This window comes from Carassius auratus, unplaced genomic scaffold, assembly GCF_003368295.1.
Source record: "Carassius auratus strain Wakin unplaced genomic scaffold, ASM336829v1 scaf_tig00216860, whole genome shotgun sequence".
In the NCBI taxonomy this organism is placed as follows: Eukaryota; Metazoa; Chordata; class Actinopteri; order Cypriniformes; family Cyprinidae; genus Carassius; species Carassius auratus.
Window position 1 is genome coordinate 975 of NW_020528772.1, and position 21,085 is coordinate 22,059.

General features: G+C 36.9%; 2 protein-coding genes across 2 annotated transcripts; both read left to right on the forward strand.

Annotated features, from left to right (window-relative positions):
- The first annotated feature begins 1,017 nt into the window (after positions 1–1,017).
- On the forward strand, positions 1,018–4,517 carry LOC113099085 (TIR domain-containing adapter molecule 1-like). Its single transcript, XM_026264162.1, is given in 3 exon segments — positions 1,018–1,203; positions 2,109–3,398; positions 3,400–4,517. Coding segments are annotated over 2 exon segments (1,737 nt in total). The 5' UTR covers positions 1,018–1,203; positions 2,109–2,216; the 3' UTR covers positions 3,955–4,517.
- A 303-nt stretch (positions 4,518–4,820) lies between these two features.
- Positions 4,821–10,972, forward strand: LOC113099094 (mitochondrial import inner membrane translocase subunit TIM44-like). Its single transcript, XM_026264171.1, has 13 exons — positions 4,821–4,898; positions 5,293–5,385; positions 5,459–5,632; positions 5,724–5,804; positions 6,059–6,208; positions 6,329–6,465; positions 6,602–6,687; positions 6,990–7,082; positions 8,381–8,505; positions 8,576–8,626; positions 8,703–8,792; positions 8,945–9,055; positions 10,208–10,972. Exons 1-13 carry the CDS (start codon positions 4,869–4,871, stop codon positions 10,325–10,327), a joined length of 1,341 nt encoding a protein of 446 aa, XP_026119956.1. The 5' UTR covers positions 4,821–4,868; the 3' UTR covers positions 10,328–10,972.
- Positions 10,973–21,085: the final 10,113 nt, after the last annotated feature.

The following is a 21,085-nucleotide window of genomic DNA, read 5'->3' on the forward strand; positions in this document are numbered from 1 at the left end:
TAATGAGTTTAAGTAGCACAGACCCATTCAGAATTCCTACTTCAGGGTATTTGTCCAATATAAATACATTCAAAAGACAAAGACAGAAAGTCAAATACAGGAACGTGTAAAAAGCACTAAATATTATATAAATATTACACTTTAAATTATATAAATATTAACATGCACACGATAAATATACAAGTTTATTAATATTTATACAGTAAAATAAGGCGCGTTCGCACGGTTTCATAAACAATAACTTTAAATAAAAACCGAAACTGGATCTTTACCTGTAAACTTCCTCTTGGGAACAGAAGACGTGATTTTAATTCAATCAAAGTGCTAAAAGTGTAAAAACGTTGCACTTTTGTTACAGTTCAACCCCGCAGAGAAACACACTAAACCTAGGGCTCGAATCAATAAAAGTGTGTTCAACAACGTGTTCCCCTCCCGCCGCGGGCACGGCGCGCCGCTGATTGGAGGATCGGAGTTCCGAGCCGCTCGCTGATTGGTCGGGGCGCGCGTCACTTACGCGCGTTGCCGGAGTTTAGGCTCAGCGCGCGAAACCCTGCTCTCGTTGTTGCACATGCTCGCTCCGCTGTAATCTCGCGAAATCTGGAGGGAAATTAAATAATAAAAGCACACGCTAAAAGAATCACTTATTTTTAATAAATATATATATAATTAACATGTGTTTACTAAATGTAAGTAAAATAAAAATATTTAAATATATATTGAAACATCAAGTGATCAACACGTAAACAATTTAGAATTATCTTAGAATTAATAATTATATTATATATATTGGCCATTTAAATCACATGTGGAAAAGCCACGGTTATTTTTTAATTTTTATTATTATTGTTTATTCGTGATTACAATGCTCGTTTTTTATTTGAAAGTTTGGTAATGTGATAAATAAATAGCCTAAATAATTAAAAACATTCCTACTGCCATCCTCTGGTCAAATTGAGCCCTACAGAAGTCCACAAAATATAACTTCTTCCGCATTTACAAGAGAACGCGAAATGTAACCATTCAGTCTTTGGAAAACACCCATGTGTCACTTAATGTTTGAGATACAAAACAACCCCAAAACAGCGTCTTTATGTCGGACAATCGGTCTTTTGCTTATAATTTACCGTGTGTGCTGTGAAGCTCTCAACGTATGTTTCTGTTTCTCAGTTCCTGCTTTTGGATGAATGCAGAACTATAACAAAGGTAAGACACACGTTTTTTATGCTTCTTTGTAATGTTTATAAGATACATTATGAATGACGTAGTACATATTTATATGTTATTTGGTCAAACGTGACGTATGACGGTCATTTTAGACTTCGCTCTTTAAAGAAAAGAGTCGATGAATACATCAGAAATCCATTTGATTATTTATACACCATTTATGATCTAGTCAGCGATCCCAGATAACAGGGGAACGTTTTCAGAACGTAAATTGTAACGTTGTGGCAAGGTTCTCTCGAAGTTATGAACAAAGTTAATATATAACGCTCGTTCAAGGTTCTGCTAATAATGTTCGCAAAAACGTTAGCACAAAAACATTAAAGAATATTTTTTTTATAAAACATATTGGTCTGATGTTTTTAAATATTGCCACTTGCTTCAAAGAACGTTCAAAAGTAACGTTCCGTAATGTTCGCAAAATTCTAAAACCAAACGTTCCCTTAACGTTTGCATAAAACGTTTTTAAAACATTGAAATAACGGGACGTTTTGAACGTTTAGAGAACATCTGAAATTACAAAATGATAAAACGGTTCTCTTAATGTTAACATAACCAAGAACTTTTAAAAAACGTTTAAAACTAAATTATATTTTGAACGTTTAGAAAACATCCAATAGTAATGTTTTCCGTAATGTTCACAAGTTGATAATATGAAATGTTTCCTTAACGTCTGCTTATAACATTTAAAAATAAACTTTCAGAGAACATACAGAAATAACGTTTTAAGAAGAGTTTGAACCTGTGATATATTCTTCGGGGGATTAAAGGAAAATACAATTAAAAAGTGTTTTTTTTGCATATGAAATCTTCATATTTTTGTTAGCTGGGGGAATATTAATATTTAAAAATTGTAATCGTCTCATAACTTTCACTTTTTCTTTCAGCATTCAGAAGCTCAAGCTCATCTAAGTGACTTCACATTGATTGGAATGGCTTGAACATGTAATATTAGCGCACATATTCATGTATGATCATCTGAATCTGCATAAACAATGGCAGATGGTGGAGTAGAGCTTATGAATCAAGGATTTGCAAATCTGGCCAAGGCATTTGAGATCCTTTCCCAGGCTGGGCCGGAACGATGGCTCAGTCTGACGTTAAAAATGGAGCGCAGTCGGGCCGAGGAATTGGTGAATGCCATGTGCTTGATTCTCCTTAAGAGGATTGGAGATGCGCACACTAAGCTAACGGCTAACAGCGACAGCAGCATTGGAAAATACTTGGCCGAAATGGTCAAATTGCATGGAGAACGTGTCAACAGTAGCCACATTGGTGGCTTTAAGTCAACAGACGCCAATACATTATTGGATATCGCCAGAATTTTTGCCATTTTGGTGCAGGAGAGATTGTGTGACAAATCGTTACGAGATCAAGCATACTGCGAGGCTCTTGCGTCGAGCAGAGCGGCTGGTTTGCCATCTTTATACCTCGAGGAGGAAGTAAAGCAAGTCTGCGGGCCTGACATTATCAACGAATCCAACACCGAACTTCCTACTGAAACGTACAATTTGACGTCTCTAGAGCGACACGAAAGCCATCCATCATCTCAGCAATTAAGTTCATGCTATAGTCTCGAAATTAGCTTGCCAGGAGCTAAAGAATCCAGTATGGACCAATCAAAGCCGATGAGTCTACGGACGCCAACAGATAGCGAAACTACAGCAAGCCAAGACCAACTACGACATCATGATAATAGATCAACTAATATTTGTACAAAGGACCAGCTACCAACAGAGGAAGTCAATTGCACGACAAAGTCGAAGCAGTCTTTAGACGACAAATCAAGCTCCCAACTTGTGACATCCAAAAACACGAATCTCGATTTTTCGTCCACCCCAAATGATGGTGGCAAACTTCGAGCTCAGCCACTAAACGCTACAGATCACAAACCGTCATCTCAACTTGACAGTTTTCGCTCTCTAGAACCGAGCCAAAGCGACGTGGAAGAAATGTTTTACGACTTTGTGATCCTACACGAACCTGAAGATGCAGACGAGGCGGAAAGACTCAGAAATAAACTTGAGAGTATCATCCGTGGAGTCGGCGCAACATTTTCCGATGAATTCGCGCAACCTGGGAAGTCAACGTTGCGATGTATGGAGGACGCCATTGAGAATTCGGCATACACGCTGCTGCTGCTAACCCAGAACTTCAACTCCAACCTCAGCGCAACCCAGCGCAGATTCGGCGATCGTGAATTCGCTGGAAAACCACCACAAAATGAACTCTGTAATTCCGCTGTTACCTCGCAATAACTGTTTGTCGCGCAAAAGTTTTCCGTTGGTGCTTAAGACGAAGGTTCCTCTCGATGAAAGCAGCAGAATGTTCGAACGCAACGCCCAAAAGGCCATCGCACGAGAAAAAGTGGCATTACAAAAAAAGGTTTGGAAGAGTAAACAGCACTGTAAGAAACTAGTCGAAGAACAGAAGAGACAACAAGAGGAGAACGCCATAAAAGCGGAGCTTCGGAAACACGAGGAACGATTAGCACGGATGAAACTAGAAAGCAAAATGCAGCAAAATAACATGTTTTATCCGACATCTGCACCGATGCATTCACCTCCGCCTCACGGGACGATGCACCATGGCGCATGCCAGCAGCAGCAGCAGCAGCAGCAACCGTCGTGCATCCACATCGAGAACGCTCAAAACGTTATGATCGGAAATCACTCAACCATGAATATCGACCATGCTAAAAACTCGCCCAATGAGTTTGATTCTTTAACCTGATGTTTAAAGTGTTTTATCACTAAAACAAGTGTTGTGAGAAATCACATGTGTTTCTGAAAAGAAAACTTGATTAAGCAAATCCGGTTTGCTTACATCTGGTTGCCTGATGTGTTTTTAGGGGGCGGGGTTTGGAGAATGCCTGATGATTGACTACAACTACCAAAAAGTACAAGAAATAGTGTTCCATATCATTGTATTAATTCAACATTAGGGCTGTCGGTATGTTTTATGGTGGATTATTGGTCTTTTTTTTTTTTGAGTCTAAGCTTAATTTCCATGTTCAACATAATTCATATGGTTATTACAGTACATTTTTGCTTTAAAGATTATAAAGTTGATAAAGAAAGACACGTCAACTAAGAGCAAAACGGTGTTACTGTGAGGTAAAAGGTTGTTTTTTTTAGTAAAATAAATCAAATCATATGCCAGCATGGAAAATGTTTACATTTTTTTGTGTGATTTATGGTAATGTTCTCTCGTGACAAACTATGCTAAATTATTCTGTAATTACTGTGGGGAATTTCTTAAGTTCTGAATAAACAATAAGCTTGTATAAAAATAAATTATGTGTTTAGTGGATTTTTATATGAACATTTAAAATTTGTATTTGTGGAATGACAACCTATTTCGGTCATAATAATAAATTAACTTTGACAAAACTTTTTTTTAAGAAATAAGAATTAGAAATATTAAGAAATATATCTTCATATAAAATATAACGATTAAGAAAACGAATTGTTTAAATAAACGATTTATGAAAACAAACCAGCATATAAAATGTCAAAGGCCAAAACATACTTCGTGTGACGTCGGAGAGCAGGCGTCTGTTCATTGGCTGCTACCTGCGGCTGCTCCTCCCCCTGAAATGCGTCACAAGGTCACCAGCCAAACAGGTCACTTGCAGCGTTTCCAAGATGGCAGCCTCCTTGTGTCAGTGTTACCAAGTGAGTTTCTCATTTTAAGCGTGTTTTAAGCGTTTGTCAACAGTGCTATTAATATGTGCATCCTAAACACAGTGTTCACGATTACAGCAGCACGAGCACGCGGTTGGTTCACCAGAACCGTGCATGTTTAAATGCAGAAATGTGATTAGATTGATTAGTCATGCCTATGAAACATGATTCTAGCCTTTATGGAACATTAAATAATGTAATAACAAAACAGGCAAAGCTCTTAAATCACATTACTTGAGTACAAATCATAAAATAAATACTGAGCAGAAATTGGTTGTATGTATGTGTTATATTTTGTTTGTAAGTGACATCAGAGCATGTTTATCTTATACTACCATTCATAATTATGGAAATACTGTATTATTATGAATGTTTTTGTCCTCAGGTGTGTGTCAGGAAAAGTTCTGCACTTTTATTCGCTCGTCAGTATGCATCATTATACGACAGAGCTCATGTGTACAGGATCGCTATGGCACAGGTGAGTGTTTTCCATTCATTTTTAGTGAAAAGTGTGATTTTACAGGTTTTTTTAACATGCATGTGATGTGCAGGCGAGGTTTATGTCCTCCAGCGGTGGTCGGAAGGGCTTTCTGGGAGAGTTTATGGACAATCTCAAGCAGGAGCTGAGCAAGAACAAGGAGATGAAGGAGAACTTTAAGAAGTTTCGCGAGGAGGCCAGAAAACTAGAGGAATCGGAAGCCCTCAAGCAAGCCAGGAGGAAATATGTACTACTTTTATGTCTAATGTATTTCTAAAACAGCCAAACAATTCATTTCTTGATTTTTGAAATTGTGTTTTGTTGTTGGTGTCTTCCAGAAAACCATCGAGTCCGAAACAGTTAAAACTTCTGAAGTGTTGAAGAAAACACTCGGGACGATATCGGAGACGGTGAAGGAGGTACGTGGAATTAACGCTGATTTTCATGTGCAAAATAGTAGTCACATAGTTGATTCTTAATGTTATCAATCAACTGGGAAAGTATGGTGATATCTCCTAAATTTTAACCTAAATTTGTACCCTATTCATCTGGGGTGTCTTGTCTTAAACTGCAGTGATTTTCAAAACTGATCAATGTTGTTGTCTTTCAATGTGTTATTAGGTTATTGTATCATTCTGCAAAGCATTATATTTATAATACATTTATAAATTAGGGTTTGGGAGAAGTCGGCCGTTCGGACATCGGAAAGAAAATCAAAGAAGGCATGGAGGAAGCAACTAAAACAGCCAAACATTCGGCAGAGACGGTGTCTAAAGGTGGAGAAAAACTGGGAAAGTCCGGAGCCTTTCGGGCGATATCGCAGGTCCATATCATGACAATGACAAAGAAATGCTGTTTATTTGATAAGTGATGGATTATATGCTGTGAAATTGTAATATAAATGAACAGAATGGATCAATAGTTTCAGCTCTTGTTGTTTTAGGGCGTAGAGAGTGTCAAGAAAGAGATCGGTGACCTCGGACAGATCGGCCCGTACCGGCCGCCCTCCAGACTCAGGAAGAGGAGCGATTTCTCCTCTAAGACAGGAAGCACAGAAGCCCAAGTGTTCGAGGCCAACGAGTAGGTCTCCTCTCAAGGACTAATGTTATGATGAGATATATATGTGTGTGTTTGATATCTATCAAGATGGAACTATAGAGCATCTAAATAATTTTCAAACATTTACTCATTAATGTTGTTTTCTTTGTCTTTAAAGGGAGGCGATGGGTGTCGTGCTCCACAAGGACTCTAAATGGTATCAGCAGTGGAAGGACTTCAAGGACAACAATGCTGTTTTTAACAGTGAGTTTAACTGTGTGACCAGTAGATGGCGCTGTGCTGCACATATTCACAGCTGCTCAGTGGCTGCTGATGTTAGTTGCTTTGAAGAGTTCAGTGCATCAGTTAGAGGCTTGTTAAGCGCAGTGATAATGAGGCTCAGTAACGAGCCTCCACAGCCCGGTGGATCAGAGATGAAGACGTGTTTTGCCCGAAGTGTGATGTGACATGTTTGTTTCAGTGCTGGATTGTTGTACTGAGAGACTGACTCACAGTATGTGCTGTGTTATTATCCCGAGTCATTGCATGTGCTTTCCTCCTCCCAGGGATCTTTGAGATGAAGATGAAGTATGATGAGAGCGACAACGCCTTGATCAGAGCGTCCCGCGCCGTCACTGACAAGATGACTGACATCATCGGTAACAACACCACTGCATCTCTGCTTAACCTTACTGATAGATGGATGGATGGATGGATGGATGGATGGACGGACGGACGGATGGATGGATGGACGGACGGATGGATGGACGGACGGATGGATGGACGGACGGATGGATGGATGGATAGATAGATAGATGGAATGATGGATGGATGGACTGATGGGTGGATGGATGGATGGATGGATGGACGAACGGATGGATGGACGAACGGATGGATGGATGGATAGATAGATGGATGGACTGATGGATGGATGGATGGATAGATAGATGGATGGACTGATGGATGGATGGATAGATAGATAGATGGATGGACTGATGGATAGATGGAATGATGGATGGACGGATGGATGGATAGACTGTTGGATGGACTGATGGACGGATAGATGGATGGACAGACAGATAGATAGATAGATACTAGATAGATAGATAGATAGATAGATAGATAGATAGATAGATAGATAGATAGATGGATGGATGGATGGACGGATGGATGGACGGATAGATAGATAGATAGATAGATAGATAGATAGATAGATAGATAGATAGACGGTTGGATGGATGGATGGATGGATGGACGGACGGACAGATGGATAGATGGATAGTTGGATGGACTGATGGACGGACGGATGGACGGGTGGATGGATGGATAGATAGATGGATGGACTGAAGGGTGGGTGGATGGATGGATGGATGGATGGATGGTTGGACGGACGGACGGATGGATGGATGGATGGAATGATGGATGGATGGGTAGATGGATAGACTGATGGATGGACTGATGGACAGATAGATAGATAGATACTAGATAGATAGATAGATAGATAGATAGATAGATAGATAGATAGATAGATAGATGGACGGACAGATGGATGGTTGGATGGATAGATGGACGGACAGACGGACAGACAGATGGATGGATGGACGGATAGATGGATGGATAGATTGATGAACTAATGGACTGATGGACGGATGGATGGATGGATGAATGGACGGATGGATGGATGGATGGATGGATAGAAGGAGGGATGGATGATATATGGATGGACAGGTGGATAGATGGACGGATGGATGGACTGATGGATGGATGGAAGGACGGATGGATGAATAGATGGATAGATAGATAGACGGACGGAGAGATGGATGGAAATGGATGGATGGATAGATAGATGGATAGATAGACAGACGGACGGATGGATGGAGATGGATAGATAGATAGATAGATAGATAGATAGATAGATAGATAGATAGATCATCATTGTGTTTTCTGCTCTTCTCAGGGGGCTTGTTCTCCAAAACTGAGATGTCTGAGGTTCTGACCGAGATCCTGAAGGTGGATCCGAACTTCGACAAAGACTCCTTCCTGAAACAGTGCGAGCGGGACATCATTCCCAACATCCTGGAGGTCAGACACCAAACTCCCAGCATGCTTTGCTCTAAACGCCAAAAAAGCTGAACATTGGCTCTGTTTGCAGGCCATGATCCAGGGAGAGCTGGACGTCCTGAAGGACTGGTGCTACGAGGCGGTGAGTGTCTGCTGCTACAGGACTCTGGTGGTAAATTCGATGGTGTAACGCTGGTTTTCACTGGTTCTGCTTGCAGACGTACAGTCAGCTGGCTCACCCCATCCAGCAGGCCAAAGCCATGGGTCTCCAGTTTCACTCCAAGATCCTGGACATTGATAACATTGACGTAAGAACCATCTGCTGCTTCCTAATGACCAGTAACTCCATCAGAGGGTCCTTAATGCAGAATAATGGGATCTCTGAACATCTGAATTTCATTATGCATCATCATCGTCGTCTTCTCCAGATTAACTCGTTTCGGTTGTTTCTTTGCTGTAGTTGGCGATGGGGAAGATGATGGAACAAGGTCCCGTTCTCATCATCACCTTCCAGGCTCAGCTGGTGATGGTCATCTGTAATGTGAAGGGTGAAGTGATGGAGGGAGACCCGGTGAGTGAGCGCTCGCATTAGTGAATGTGAATCAGTCACGTGCTTCACCTCATATAAATCTGTTAAAAGGCCAAACGTAACGGCACACCAGGGATGTTTCTGTGTTAAGAGTTTGGAGTTAATTATCGTTGCCCGCCGCCCTCGAGTCGCTGGATATTAGAAACGCTGTTTTATTGCAGACGGCTGAAGGAGCTGTCTTGTATTTGATTAAAGCTGAACGGCTAAAAGCTCGTTTTCAGTTTATGCACAAAGATTATTCTGCAAAATGTCATTTTTAACCCTAAACTCCAAAGAAAACATACCATATATATATTTTTCTAAAATAAAACAAAACCTAAGTTGTTTTTACATTTTCTTTTTTAATTAAGTACATTTCCAAATTTTAAAAAAATATTTAATATCTATATATATTATAAAACAACTATATATTTAAATCAAAATGCATTATTAATTATGATTGTATTTAAAAATATATATATAAATGACTTTACAAATATAATATTTAAATATAGAAGCAAATGATTAAACAATTATTTTATATAATTTATATTTTTATTATGTATATATATGATTTAGCAACTTCCTCATAATTTTAATTCAACACAACGACTATGAATTACACTTTTAAAATGAAGTGTATTTTTTAAAATTATATTTAATATATAATAAATATTATTTAATAATAATTTTATGTACACAATCATAATAAAGGAAATTTTTATTTTTATTGTAATGTAATAATAACAAAGGGGGAAAAAGTACTTTTTATAAATGTATAAAATATTTTAGATTACCTTTATTACAAACTTAATAAATATTGTTTATACATTGAATCATTAGAACTTTTAAATGAAAAATAATAATATGTTAATAAAATAAAAATGATAATTGAATAGTTAACATTTTTAAATAAATAATTAATGGTACGACAGTCATTTATGAAAACAAAAATAAAAGTAATAAAGTAAAGTAATAAGCACAGAAAAAGTACTTAAATCTTAATGAAAAAAAAAACATATATATATATATATATATATATATATATATATATATATATATATATATATATATATATATAAATGTTTTTCATTTTGTAATGAAACGTACATTTTCACGAAATTCACACATTGGTTGCATTGGTTCATTCCACAGGAAAAGGTCCTCAGGATGATGTATGTTTGGGCGTTGTGTCGAGACCAGGATGAGTTGAACCCTTACGCCGCTTGGAGACTCTTGGACATCTCCGCATCCAGCACTGAGCAGATCCTGTAAACAACAGCTTCCTCAGCAGGGACACAAGGAGAGGGATCGGGGGCGTGGCTCAATCAGGGGCGGGGCCACACACATCAACTTGTTTTACATAATCCCGCCCCTGGTGTTTTCTCCCAGAACTTTTCCACAAACCGCAGGGTTGTTCGTGCTGAGCCAAAATGGCCGATGGTTGGACTCACACCATTGGAGCGAAACCCCATCAGTCTGAAAGACTGAGAGACTCAGTTTTGTTCATGCGTATTGTCTTTTTAACTGTTCTCAAAGGAGTATGTAAAGTCAAGTACTTATCAAGTGCATTTCTACAAAACTATCTGTGTAAATGTTTAATAATAATTATAATAAATAATTCCCATTGGATTGAATCTGGAGATAACTAGACCTCTGCAGGCGACTTAAATCAAGATACAGTCTGGAATTGGTGTGACAATGGTAGATGTCTCTATTTATTAAATATTTGATGCAGATTATGTCGTTTTATCAATTACAGATTGTTTATTAAGCCATCAGTTAGTTTTTTTATATTCATTTCGGCCTCAGTTATGTGGGGCTAAAATACAACGAGACAATAGAAAATGGTTCAATTTTCCTTCTGTATTGCTGGTTGAACTTTATAATAAACATATGTATATTAAAATTATTCCATGCTTCACCTCGAAACGTGTTGATGTGTTGAATTTTTCAACTAATTTTATGGTGGGACGATATGAAATGCCCATAGAATTTGAAATGCTGTTTTAATTATTAGAATTTTTTTTTTTTAAGTTGACAATGTACATACAGTATATAAAAAATTAGCTAGTTAGCAGCTTTAGCTGGATAAATCTGTTTCTTATAGCAATGCACAAAATTTTATGTTGTTAAATATTAGTAGCCGTGTGCCACTGATTGTCATTGTTTTGGCGTTATAAAGAGTTTTTTTTTTTTTTTTACTTTTCTTTGTAGTATTTAGTTTAAATTATTAGTTTAGGTATAATGTTGTCACCCTTATTAGCACCTGAGGCTATAGTGCTCTGATTGAATATAAAACTGTAAAACACAAACTATACATTTTAAAATAGTTTAAATATTAAATTCAGTTAAACTAAGCTACTAGTTAACTGCAATGACTGTAAGTATGGTAGCAGCTAACAAGTTCATTAGCTAATTGCAATGAAATTGCTACAAACAAAAACTAGCTTACTGCATTGAAACGACATAGCTAATATTAAAGTAGATTAAATTAAGATTCTCTTTTTAAAAAGCAGTTAGTTACACTATAAGCTACTTGCAAGAAATAGCTAACTACAATGAAGATATGTAACTACTCAAAGTAGTTTAAAGTTAAGTTAATCTTTTAAAAAACCAGTTCGCCACATTACAGGCTACTTGCTTACTGCAATGAAGGTACATACTAGCAACTAACAAAAACTAGCTTAATGCAATAAAATACCTACGTAAACTAGCTAACCACATTTAAGTAACGTAGCTACTTAAAGTAGTTTTAAAAGTAGCTAAGCAACCTATTTGTAAAAAGCAGATCACAAGCTACTAGAAAAACTAGCTAGCTTTAATAAATATGCATAGCTAATGCTAACACAAACTAGCTAGGATTTGTTTTTGCACTTAGCTAGTTTTTGCTGATCATTTAACTGTTAAAAGTAGCTTGTAGTTTAGTTTTAATTAGAATTTTTTAAGACTTAAACCGAATGTCTCTGCCAAGGTACATCTACTTGCCTCATGTGTAGCCTAAAGATACATTATAAAACTGCTGATTCAGTTTAGCAGCTAATTTAGCAAGACTGCTGGCAGTGTTTGGCAATTCACCTACACAGTGAGCGAGACAATGCTGTTATGTAATGTGTTTCAGGGAATTGTTCTCTTCAGGTTTCTGTGGGCCATGAACGTGGGCGCTCCTTTTTGGCACGGTCAGATTTATTGCCTGGGCTCTGGAAACGTGGAGGAAGCCTGATAAACATGACTTCCTATTTGTTCATCCATTCATATGTCCCCATGACAAGCGCGTATGTTTGGTGATGGATCTCTTCGGCTTGAGGAGACCGCTGAGGTGTACTCTTCTGCGTCCTGAAGTTTCCCTTCATCTGCAGATGAATGGTCTGGATGTGCATTTATGACCCGTCACAATGAGGAGGCCTACAGAAAATACACGAAACCCACCTCAGAACGAGATGATATCCTAAAATATAAGACTAGCATACCGTAAACATTTTTTTTTAAAGGAATGCAATATGCAACACTGTTGTCACATGAACTCATCACCATGCACTTTTGTTTGTAAATTAAGCTTTTTAAGCCAATTTTGTTTTAAAATGTCTTGACTGTTGCACTGTAAAACCGAACAGTGAAATTAATCAATGAAATTAGTTAATTGCACTCAAATTATAATGAAAATTCACTGGACTTAATTTAAATAAGTTCTGTAAACTCAATTTTGTTGTAGTAAGGTGAACTTAAAATGATTGCGTTTTCAAGTTCCCAGCATGCTTTGCATCAGAAAACAAGGAAAATAAATGTAGAAATTAAGTGTTATTTTGTGTGTTTTTAAACCAGATTAACATAGAGGGACTTAAAGCTGCAGTAGGGAACTTTTGACGCTCTCTAGCGGTTATTAAACAGAACTGCTTGCGTCTTGCAGAAGAACATTGTAGCCGGAACTACTTCTCTCTGTTTATGTCTATGAAGAATCACAAAGGTACTGGGTTACTCCGCCGCGGTACCCCCGAAGCAATCTAAAATAGTCCGAATATAAACACTTATTATAGGTGCACCCTAGTGATTCAGGACAAGCTAAAAACACGGTTTGGAAAATGGATTCATGGTGTACTCGCTTATTATGTTCATTTTTCTACTTTTTGAACACAAACAAAGTTACGGACCGCAGCTCTGATTGGTTGTTTTTCACCGGGAGCGGATGACTTTCTGCAAATGGCAATAGGAGCACTGGGAGGAGCCAGAGGAGCTTGATGTTTTTCACAGATTATATGTCTCATATTCTACTGTCAGGACATAATGACAGGTTTAACAAATATGTAAAAAATATATTTTTTTACAAAAGTTCCCTACTACAGCTTTAAGTTAGTTCTTAAATGTTGTGTTATGTCAGAACTTACAAAGGTTTCTATTATGTTTTTTTTTTTTGTAGGGTTACCATTGTGGTGAAGAGTAGAGCCTGTGGTAAGGTTGAGGACTTAATTTGAGTGTATTTCCCACATTATATGAGTTGAAAAATAGAGAACATTTTGAGTGAAGTACTCTCTAATTATAAGTTGAGAAATATCAATATTTATAAGATAACTGAGATCATTAAAAGCAACTGGAAATGTAATTTCTAATTTCATTGTTAACTTAAGAGTTCTGAGAACTTATTAGGGTTTACAGTGTATGGTAACAGATACTTAAAAATATATATTTTACTGAACTAAAAAATATTAAGTTAATTTCGATGTAATCTGTTTCAACTATTTTTTTGAGTTAAGTGAACTTGTCAGGTTTTGCAGAGTGGCTATATGTTTAAATACTGGTATATTAAATTATGGTTAAGCTTACTTTTATCATACTGTGACTACATACTCTTCTTGCAGTATATATAGTATGTATATAGCAATTTTTAAACAACTTTTGTTTGAAAATGTGTCGACTAGTGGCTTAAATACCAGTTTAGAATAGCATACTACCTATTAGGACTACATAATATTTCTGGAGTGTGTAGTATGTATCCTACGACCTGCCATTGTTAATTTTAATTTAACTAAACGTTATCATAAATACACAGTGGAAAGCCGTATGCTCTGATTCACAAAAGAACCGAGCCATTAGAGTCCTTTTTTCAGGGATTTGAACTACACTGGCTGTGCTATACAAGAAAAACGTCTATACATCGTTTATTTTCTTTAGAATGGGCATTTATGAATAATTAAGTCCTTAATGATCATCTTATCATGATGAATGATTCTCCTCCGGGCGTATGTTTTGGTCATTTGTTCTGTATGAATATATATTAATTCACTGGTTATTTATACCGTTGTCTGTAATGGTGCATAGATGATTTCTTTACTGACTTTGATATTGTTTTAATGCAAAAATGCAAAAATGAGGAAGCAGCTTTCAAAAGAACGGCATTCACTGAACTGTAATTACCAATGATATACTCCAAACATCCAGATCATCCCGATGATAATATCTTAATGCTCTCTTCATCTTCATAGAGTTCCTGTACATGTCGATAAACACTTGCACGTCTAGTGCATCGATGGACCTTGCGATGCATAAGTCAGTTATTATAAGAGACTCTTCTCTTTTCTCAACCTCCTGTCGTCTGATTTACGCCCATAGATTAGCTGTCACTTCCACAGAGCAAACAAACAGGAGATGGCATATGTAACTGCCCTGGGGATAAATGGGAAGATACATAAAGAGGGCCGAACTGGGCATGCTCACATCTACACCCACTTCCCATAAGGCTTGCCACCCAATTAGACTCAATTTCCAGACACTCAAGCCTAATTTCCTGCTTCATGTTGGTTTCTTGGATCAGACTGTGCCAGTTCGGAGTTGTCTAATCCGATTTTGGGATTCCTGAGGGATTTTCCTGAATAAGATATGCAACACAAAAATGTCTATACATCACTTATAGTTGCTAACTTTAATTTTAATCTTCTTTGAATTGAGTAGTATTTCCTTTGCAGTTATGCACTTTTTACTAGAAGCTTTAATAGCAGCTAACTATAAATCAATAGCGACTTTCTAGAGCTAACACACAATTTTGCTTGTTTAAAGAGTGTGAAGTTCAAGGGTTAGTTCACCCAAAAATGAAGATTAGGCTGTGTTTTACTCACCCCTGAGGCATCCTTGGTGTATATGACCTTCTTCTTTCAGACGCATCTGGATCCGAATCCGGAGTTATATTAAAACTTGTCTTGGATCTGTTGCATTGCTTCAGTCCAAAAGAAGTGAAATAAAAAGCGCCCTTCCATAAAAATGGAAGTAGTGAATCGATTAATTTTTGTAAGATTCAAGCTAAATTCAAATGATGTTTTTTAATTTTGAAGACTATTATTGCCTTGTAAAATGTACCCAAATAATAATTTAAAAAAATAAATACAATTATGAAATTTGGCTTGCAAATGCTTTTGGAATAAAAAAAAAATTTAAGAATTTAAAAAAGTCAGAAATGTAATATATACATTTATTTCTCGGTGTAGAATTTAGTTTGGACATGCGACATGTCCCTATCAATATCCAGCGACTACTAAATTGTCCCCAACGATAATTTGGATCAAACTATTAAAATCATTTGTCCTCTGTTATGTCTAGACTTTTTTCTCTTAATTCTGAGTTTACTTTATCTTGCAGTTCTTCTTTTGTCTGTTTCAGCCAGGAAATAACAATTAATAAAAGGTAACTGCAACATTTTATTTTAGAGAAGAAAAGTCGGAATTGTGAGGAAAAATGTTGGAAGCATCCAGAAAGATTTCCTGAAATACTAAAGAATAGGTAATGCAATCGTTGAAGAACTTGAATCTATCTAATACATTTATTTGTGATCATCTTGAGTAGCTGTTCCCAAAAAGCCAAGCCCTGACAGAAACTACTGGTCCTCGGCATTAAACCCGTGACGAATTGCCATCCTGAAAGCCACTAACAGGAGAACCGCAGGCAGAGGACTTACTGATCAATAGAAACCAGATTTGCCATTGTTTTCTTCCTCCAAAGCTCAGCCATAGATCCTCATAAAGAATCTGCCGTTGGGATGAGGCGATGGCCGTGTCTGCGGCGATCATTCATTTAATTTCAGGCGAGGTTACGCCAACACAGACTCATGAGGAGATTATATGTGGCTCCACGGTGGAGAATGTTTAAATACCCGTCGATTTGCAGCTAATTTGCTGTCGTTGAGGAATCGCACGTATCCTTGACCTTTGACCTAACAGCACACCTGTCCTCGACAAGACACGTGATCTAATTATTTGCTCTCTGCAATATGCGAAAATCGGCCTGAATGTCTAATAAATCAGCACTGGAGGGGTCTCATTAGCAAGCCGCTAACTGAGTACCACCGCGGAGGCTCATTTGCATATGTAAATGAGCGTTCCTGTGCATGCAAGCGTATGTTCCTGACAGGTCTGTGAAGAGACATTGGGTTCGTTTGGAACAGTGCGCAGTACACAAACAACCTTGACCTTCTGTTTCTAGCACAACAAAAGCAAAGGATATTGTTATTTGGCCTTTTTAATTCAGTTATGTATAAAATGATAACTTTTGCAAATACTGAGTGAAAAAAATGAGTGTTTGAGTGTTTTGATGAAGCTTTGTTTCATATCAAAAGTAACAAAGCAGAAATCTTATTGTGATTTATTGGATGGGAGGCTTGCTTCAGTGTTCCCTTCATTAGCTATAAACAGGCTAGGCTAATCGATTCTTGGCATTTAAAGGGACAGTTCACCAACAAATGAATATTACACCATGGTTTACTCACCCTCAAGCAATTTCAGATACAATTGCAGCTATATTAAAAATGTCCTGGCTCTTCCATGCTTTATAATGGCAGTGAACAGGTGCTGAGATTTTGAAGCCCAAAAAAGTGCATCCATCCATCATGAAAAGTGCTCCACATGGCTCCGGGAATGAATAAAGGCCTTCTGAAACAAATCAATGCATAAAAAAAGAGTGGCTCATAAATGCCTCGATATTATTTATGTTCAAAGTCTTGGTCTGCACTATATAGTGCTTTGTGCTCTGTCACCCTAATTGTCGATTACACTTGAGGCATGAATGTCAACAGGACTAGTATTAATGTTAACTGAGTTTGCTTGTGTCTTTAAATGTAGAGGGTGACGGATTTCACAATGGCGCCTCTGTTGGGATAAATAGTCACATTAGAGTCGCTGCACCCCGAGATGAGCTTCACTTACTGGCCTATGAAATCTACAAGGTCCTGCTGTACATGATAAATGAGCTATAATCTGGCCTAAAGCATATTAAAGTCATATTGCATGATAGATAACAAGACAGAGAAGAGGAATGGGGGGAGACCGGGATATTTAGGAAGCCAGGATGAAATATGAAAAGAGAGGAAATTTAAAACCTAGACAAAAATATCAAAATCAAGCCCCTGTTCTTTCTCTCTCTTTAAATTACTGATGAAATGTGCAGATCTAATTTAAATTTTTAATGCCTCACGTCCAGGTTTGTGCTAATTAAAGATCTGCTTTGCAATCATAAAATAGCTCTGGTCTTTTATTTCGGGCGATCCTTTCCCGTCACCCTCAAGAACGAAAGTCAGCTTTCACATGTTATTAAATTAGGCCTGATCAATAATATCCATAGCTTTGTTCGTGCGAAATGCACGTGCAACTCGTGAGCAACACACTTGTACATTATTTATAGCCTCAAAATACGGTAATTATGAAGTAAATGTAATTTAGTTATTTCACTGGACTGTGTACAGCTAATGCAATAAATCACCTTCTGATGGTTTTGATATTTAGGGACTCAAAATTTGACGTATGTGAATTTTGACGGATGTAAACAGAGATTATGCATACAGCACGTGACAGTCTATTCTTACCTAATTTACTTTTACACACCTCATACTAAGCAAATTATTGTTAATGCGGGTATGAAATGTTTGCGTCCATTATGTATTCATGCAATATTAATAATCTTATGCATATCTGATAAAGCTGGGCTCAAAACAAGTGCCTTGTTTTTGTTCCACGGCTAAAGAAAACGCATAAATCCTCCAAACTCAATTCCCAAGGTCATTGAGAGACATAATGTATTTATCGCCTGGCTGTTTCGCTCATAATAAAACCATTCCCATTGTAATATTGGGATTGATGGTTGTCTATGGGATATTGATCGATACCTGCTGGCCTTCTAGAAACGGGGAAATGAGTGACCATTAGTCCAACTCAATTCTGTGAGCTGTTTCACAGCAGGGCATGACACAACTCAGAGACGCCGCAGGACGCTGGTGGAAATGTTTCTGAATCAAGCCCTTTGGCTGGTTGTTATGAAACCCCTGCGTTAGAAGAACGGTTAAAGATGTTCGGATGCTCTGCAGGTGCCCTCAGGAGCGAATTTGCAAAAACAAAGATTGGATTTTCCCTGCAACATCTCGGTTGGTTGTATTTTCACTTAAGAAACTGAACACAAACTATACATTATTTTTGCATTTAACGCATGCAAATCTTTGCACCATTCCAAATTTACGTTTTTAAAACTTGATTTAAAGGTTACTAAAAGGTTTCTCAAAAGGTTCTACAATTTCAAATTTATACACAAATTAGAACATTATTTGAACATTTATTTGTAACATTCTAAGAGCGTTGTTGTGATTAGAATGTTATTTAAATGTTACAAAAACGTTTCAACATTCTGGTAACTTTACATTTTACCCAAAATATAATGTGATTTGAATGCTTTAACAACGTTTTACTAAATTAAGTTATATCCTTATTTTTATTATTTATTTTTAATATACTAAGAACATTAAAATGTCCAAAATGGTTTCATTTTTTAAATATTATTTAATGATTGCAAAAGTGTTTTTACAATGTTCTAATAGCTTTACTTTTTCGCAAAATGTAACTGTTTTTGATTATTTTTAGAACATTAAAATGTCCAGATTTCTTGTCATGATTAAAACATTATTTAAAGGATACAGAAAATTTTTACAACATTATACTAACTTTACTTAAAACATAGATATAACTACATAAATATATTTGAAAATTGTAGCAGCATTAAACTGTCCAGTTTTCTCGTTGCAATCAGAATGTCATTTAAAAGTTACAAAAAGTTCCGGCGTTCTGCAAAGTTTATAATATACCCGAAATATAACGTTATTTTAAAATATATTTTTAATATTCTGAGAATGTTATATTGTCCAGTTTTCTTCTTGTGATTATTTAAATGTTACAAAAAAAACTTTCTTTAAATGTTTATCAAGTACAAAGAGGTTTGTCATAGGAACATTCTAAGAATGTCCATCTCAGAACGTTTTCTCTCAACGTTACGAAAACATATTTTAAGTTATAAGAGCGTTACTTTAAGATCATTTTGTCCTAACCTTTATATAACTTTTAAAAAACAATGAGAACATTTCCTGTTAGCTGGGTAAGTGTTAGCAGTCTAGACAGTCAGCAGCCAAACTACTGCAAAAGCTTCTGATACACTTGTCAACACATTTTGAAAGGGTGAGGTTGTCAAATGTCTGAATAAAATAGCCAAGAGCAAAAGAGGTGATTGAGTTGTTTATAGTTCACAGCTTGCAGAGGAAGTGACCCAGAGGCGCCTTCCTTTTTCCTGTCAACTTGGTTCAGCCCTTATCATCTGAACATGTAATTCACATTCAGTGATATGGCTGACAGTCTTGCTAAATAACGGCACTATGAATTTTCATTTAAGGTTTGTGTATTCTGTAATGCGTAAAGATTTTACTCTCTTTCCATTTAACCTTTTAAAAACATGCACCTTCATTTAAACTGCACATACATATCTTGAGGAAAAGGAGAGTGCTCTGAGAACTGTAAAGGTTAATGAGGTGCGTTTTGTGCTCGACAGAGACAGCGTTCGTCACGGAAGAAGGCGCATGTGAGGCCGGAGGGGGTGACGGTAATGACGCCCCATGGATCTCATTATCAGGGTTATTGATTTGGTCGGCCCACCTGCTTTTGGCCCGAAACTCCAACCGCTTTCTCTTTTTAACGGGCAACAAGCTGCGAGAGTTTCCTCTGAGGAACCGTCCGGCCCATCACTGGCTCTTTTCTCACACACAAGGTCTGTTCTGAAACCTAATGAGGCGTTATTTAAGGCATCATGTAGGCCATCATTTGACAAGGTGAACTGGGTGAAATAATTCATATAAAATTGTCGAACCAAGAGGAATTATTGAAAGAATTAAATACAACTATAACTACAATTAAAATACAATTTTACAAAATATTCGCGAAAACAATATACATTTTATGCTTTCATTAGCTAAGCAATATGCCATCATTAGCTAAGCAACATGCTAATGTAAAACTGTTACAGTGTGTAAAAATTATAATAATATATTTGCATCTCGTTGATCGTTCTAGATTACTCACAAGGTGGTTTTGCGTCACTCGCACAAATATAAACATCGTGTGATGAGGAGTGTTTTCACACACAACAGCAACAACAACAAAAACTGGACGTGTCAATAAGGTCTTCGCTGATTCGCTTGCGCAACAACGCGCCATGCAGATTTCCCGCTCAAGTTTAAATTATATAACTTGCGTGGAGGCTAGACACCATTAAGGCAAATAGTATCACCCAATTTGCGATACAAAGTCTATCCGTCTCTGCATTGACTTTGTATGTAATCTACTGTTTTAAATAATCAAATATTCTTTACGTTGTCTGTGTGTCATTCAAGGAGTTTCCATGATGTGAGTGCGACGGAAGTGATATAAACGCCCTTTTCTAGCGAGACTCAGGAATTAATTTGTGGTAGTGTTTGCTATATTTATATATATATATATATATATATATATATATATATATATATATATATATATATATATATATATATATATATATAAATGCTTTAGCAGCTGTTTCTATGGGCCACTAAATGTAAGCTGAACAGAACAGAATGCACGTTCAAGTTATCTAGTCTTTAATAATGTTCTCAAAATGTTTATAATATGATATTCCTGGAATGTTTTATTTCTGAAACGTTTTAGTTGGACGTTGGACGTTTTTTAAATGTTACTACTTGTTTCAAATAGT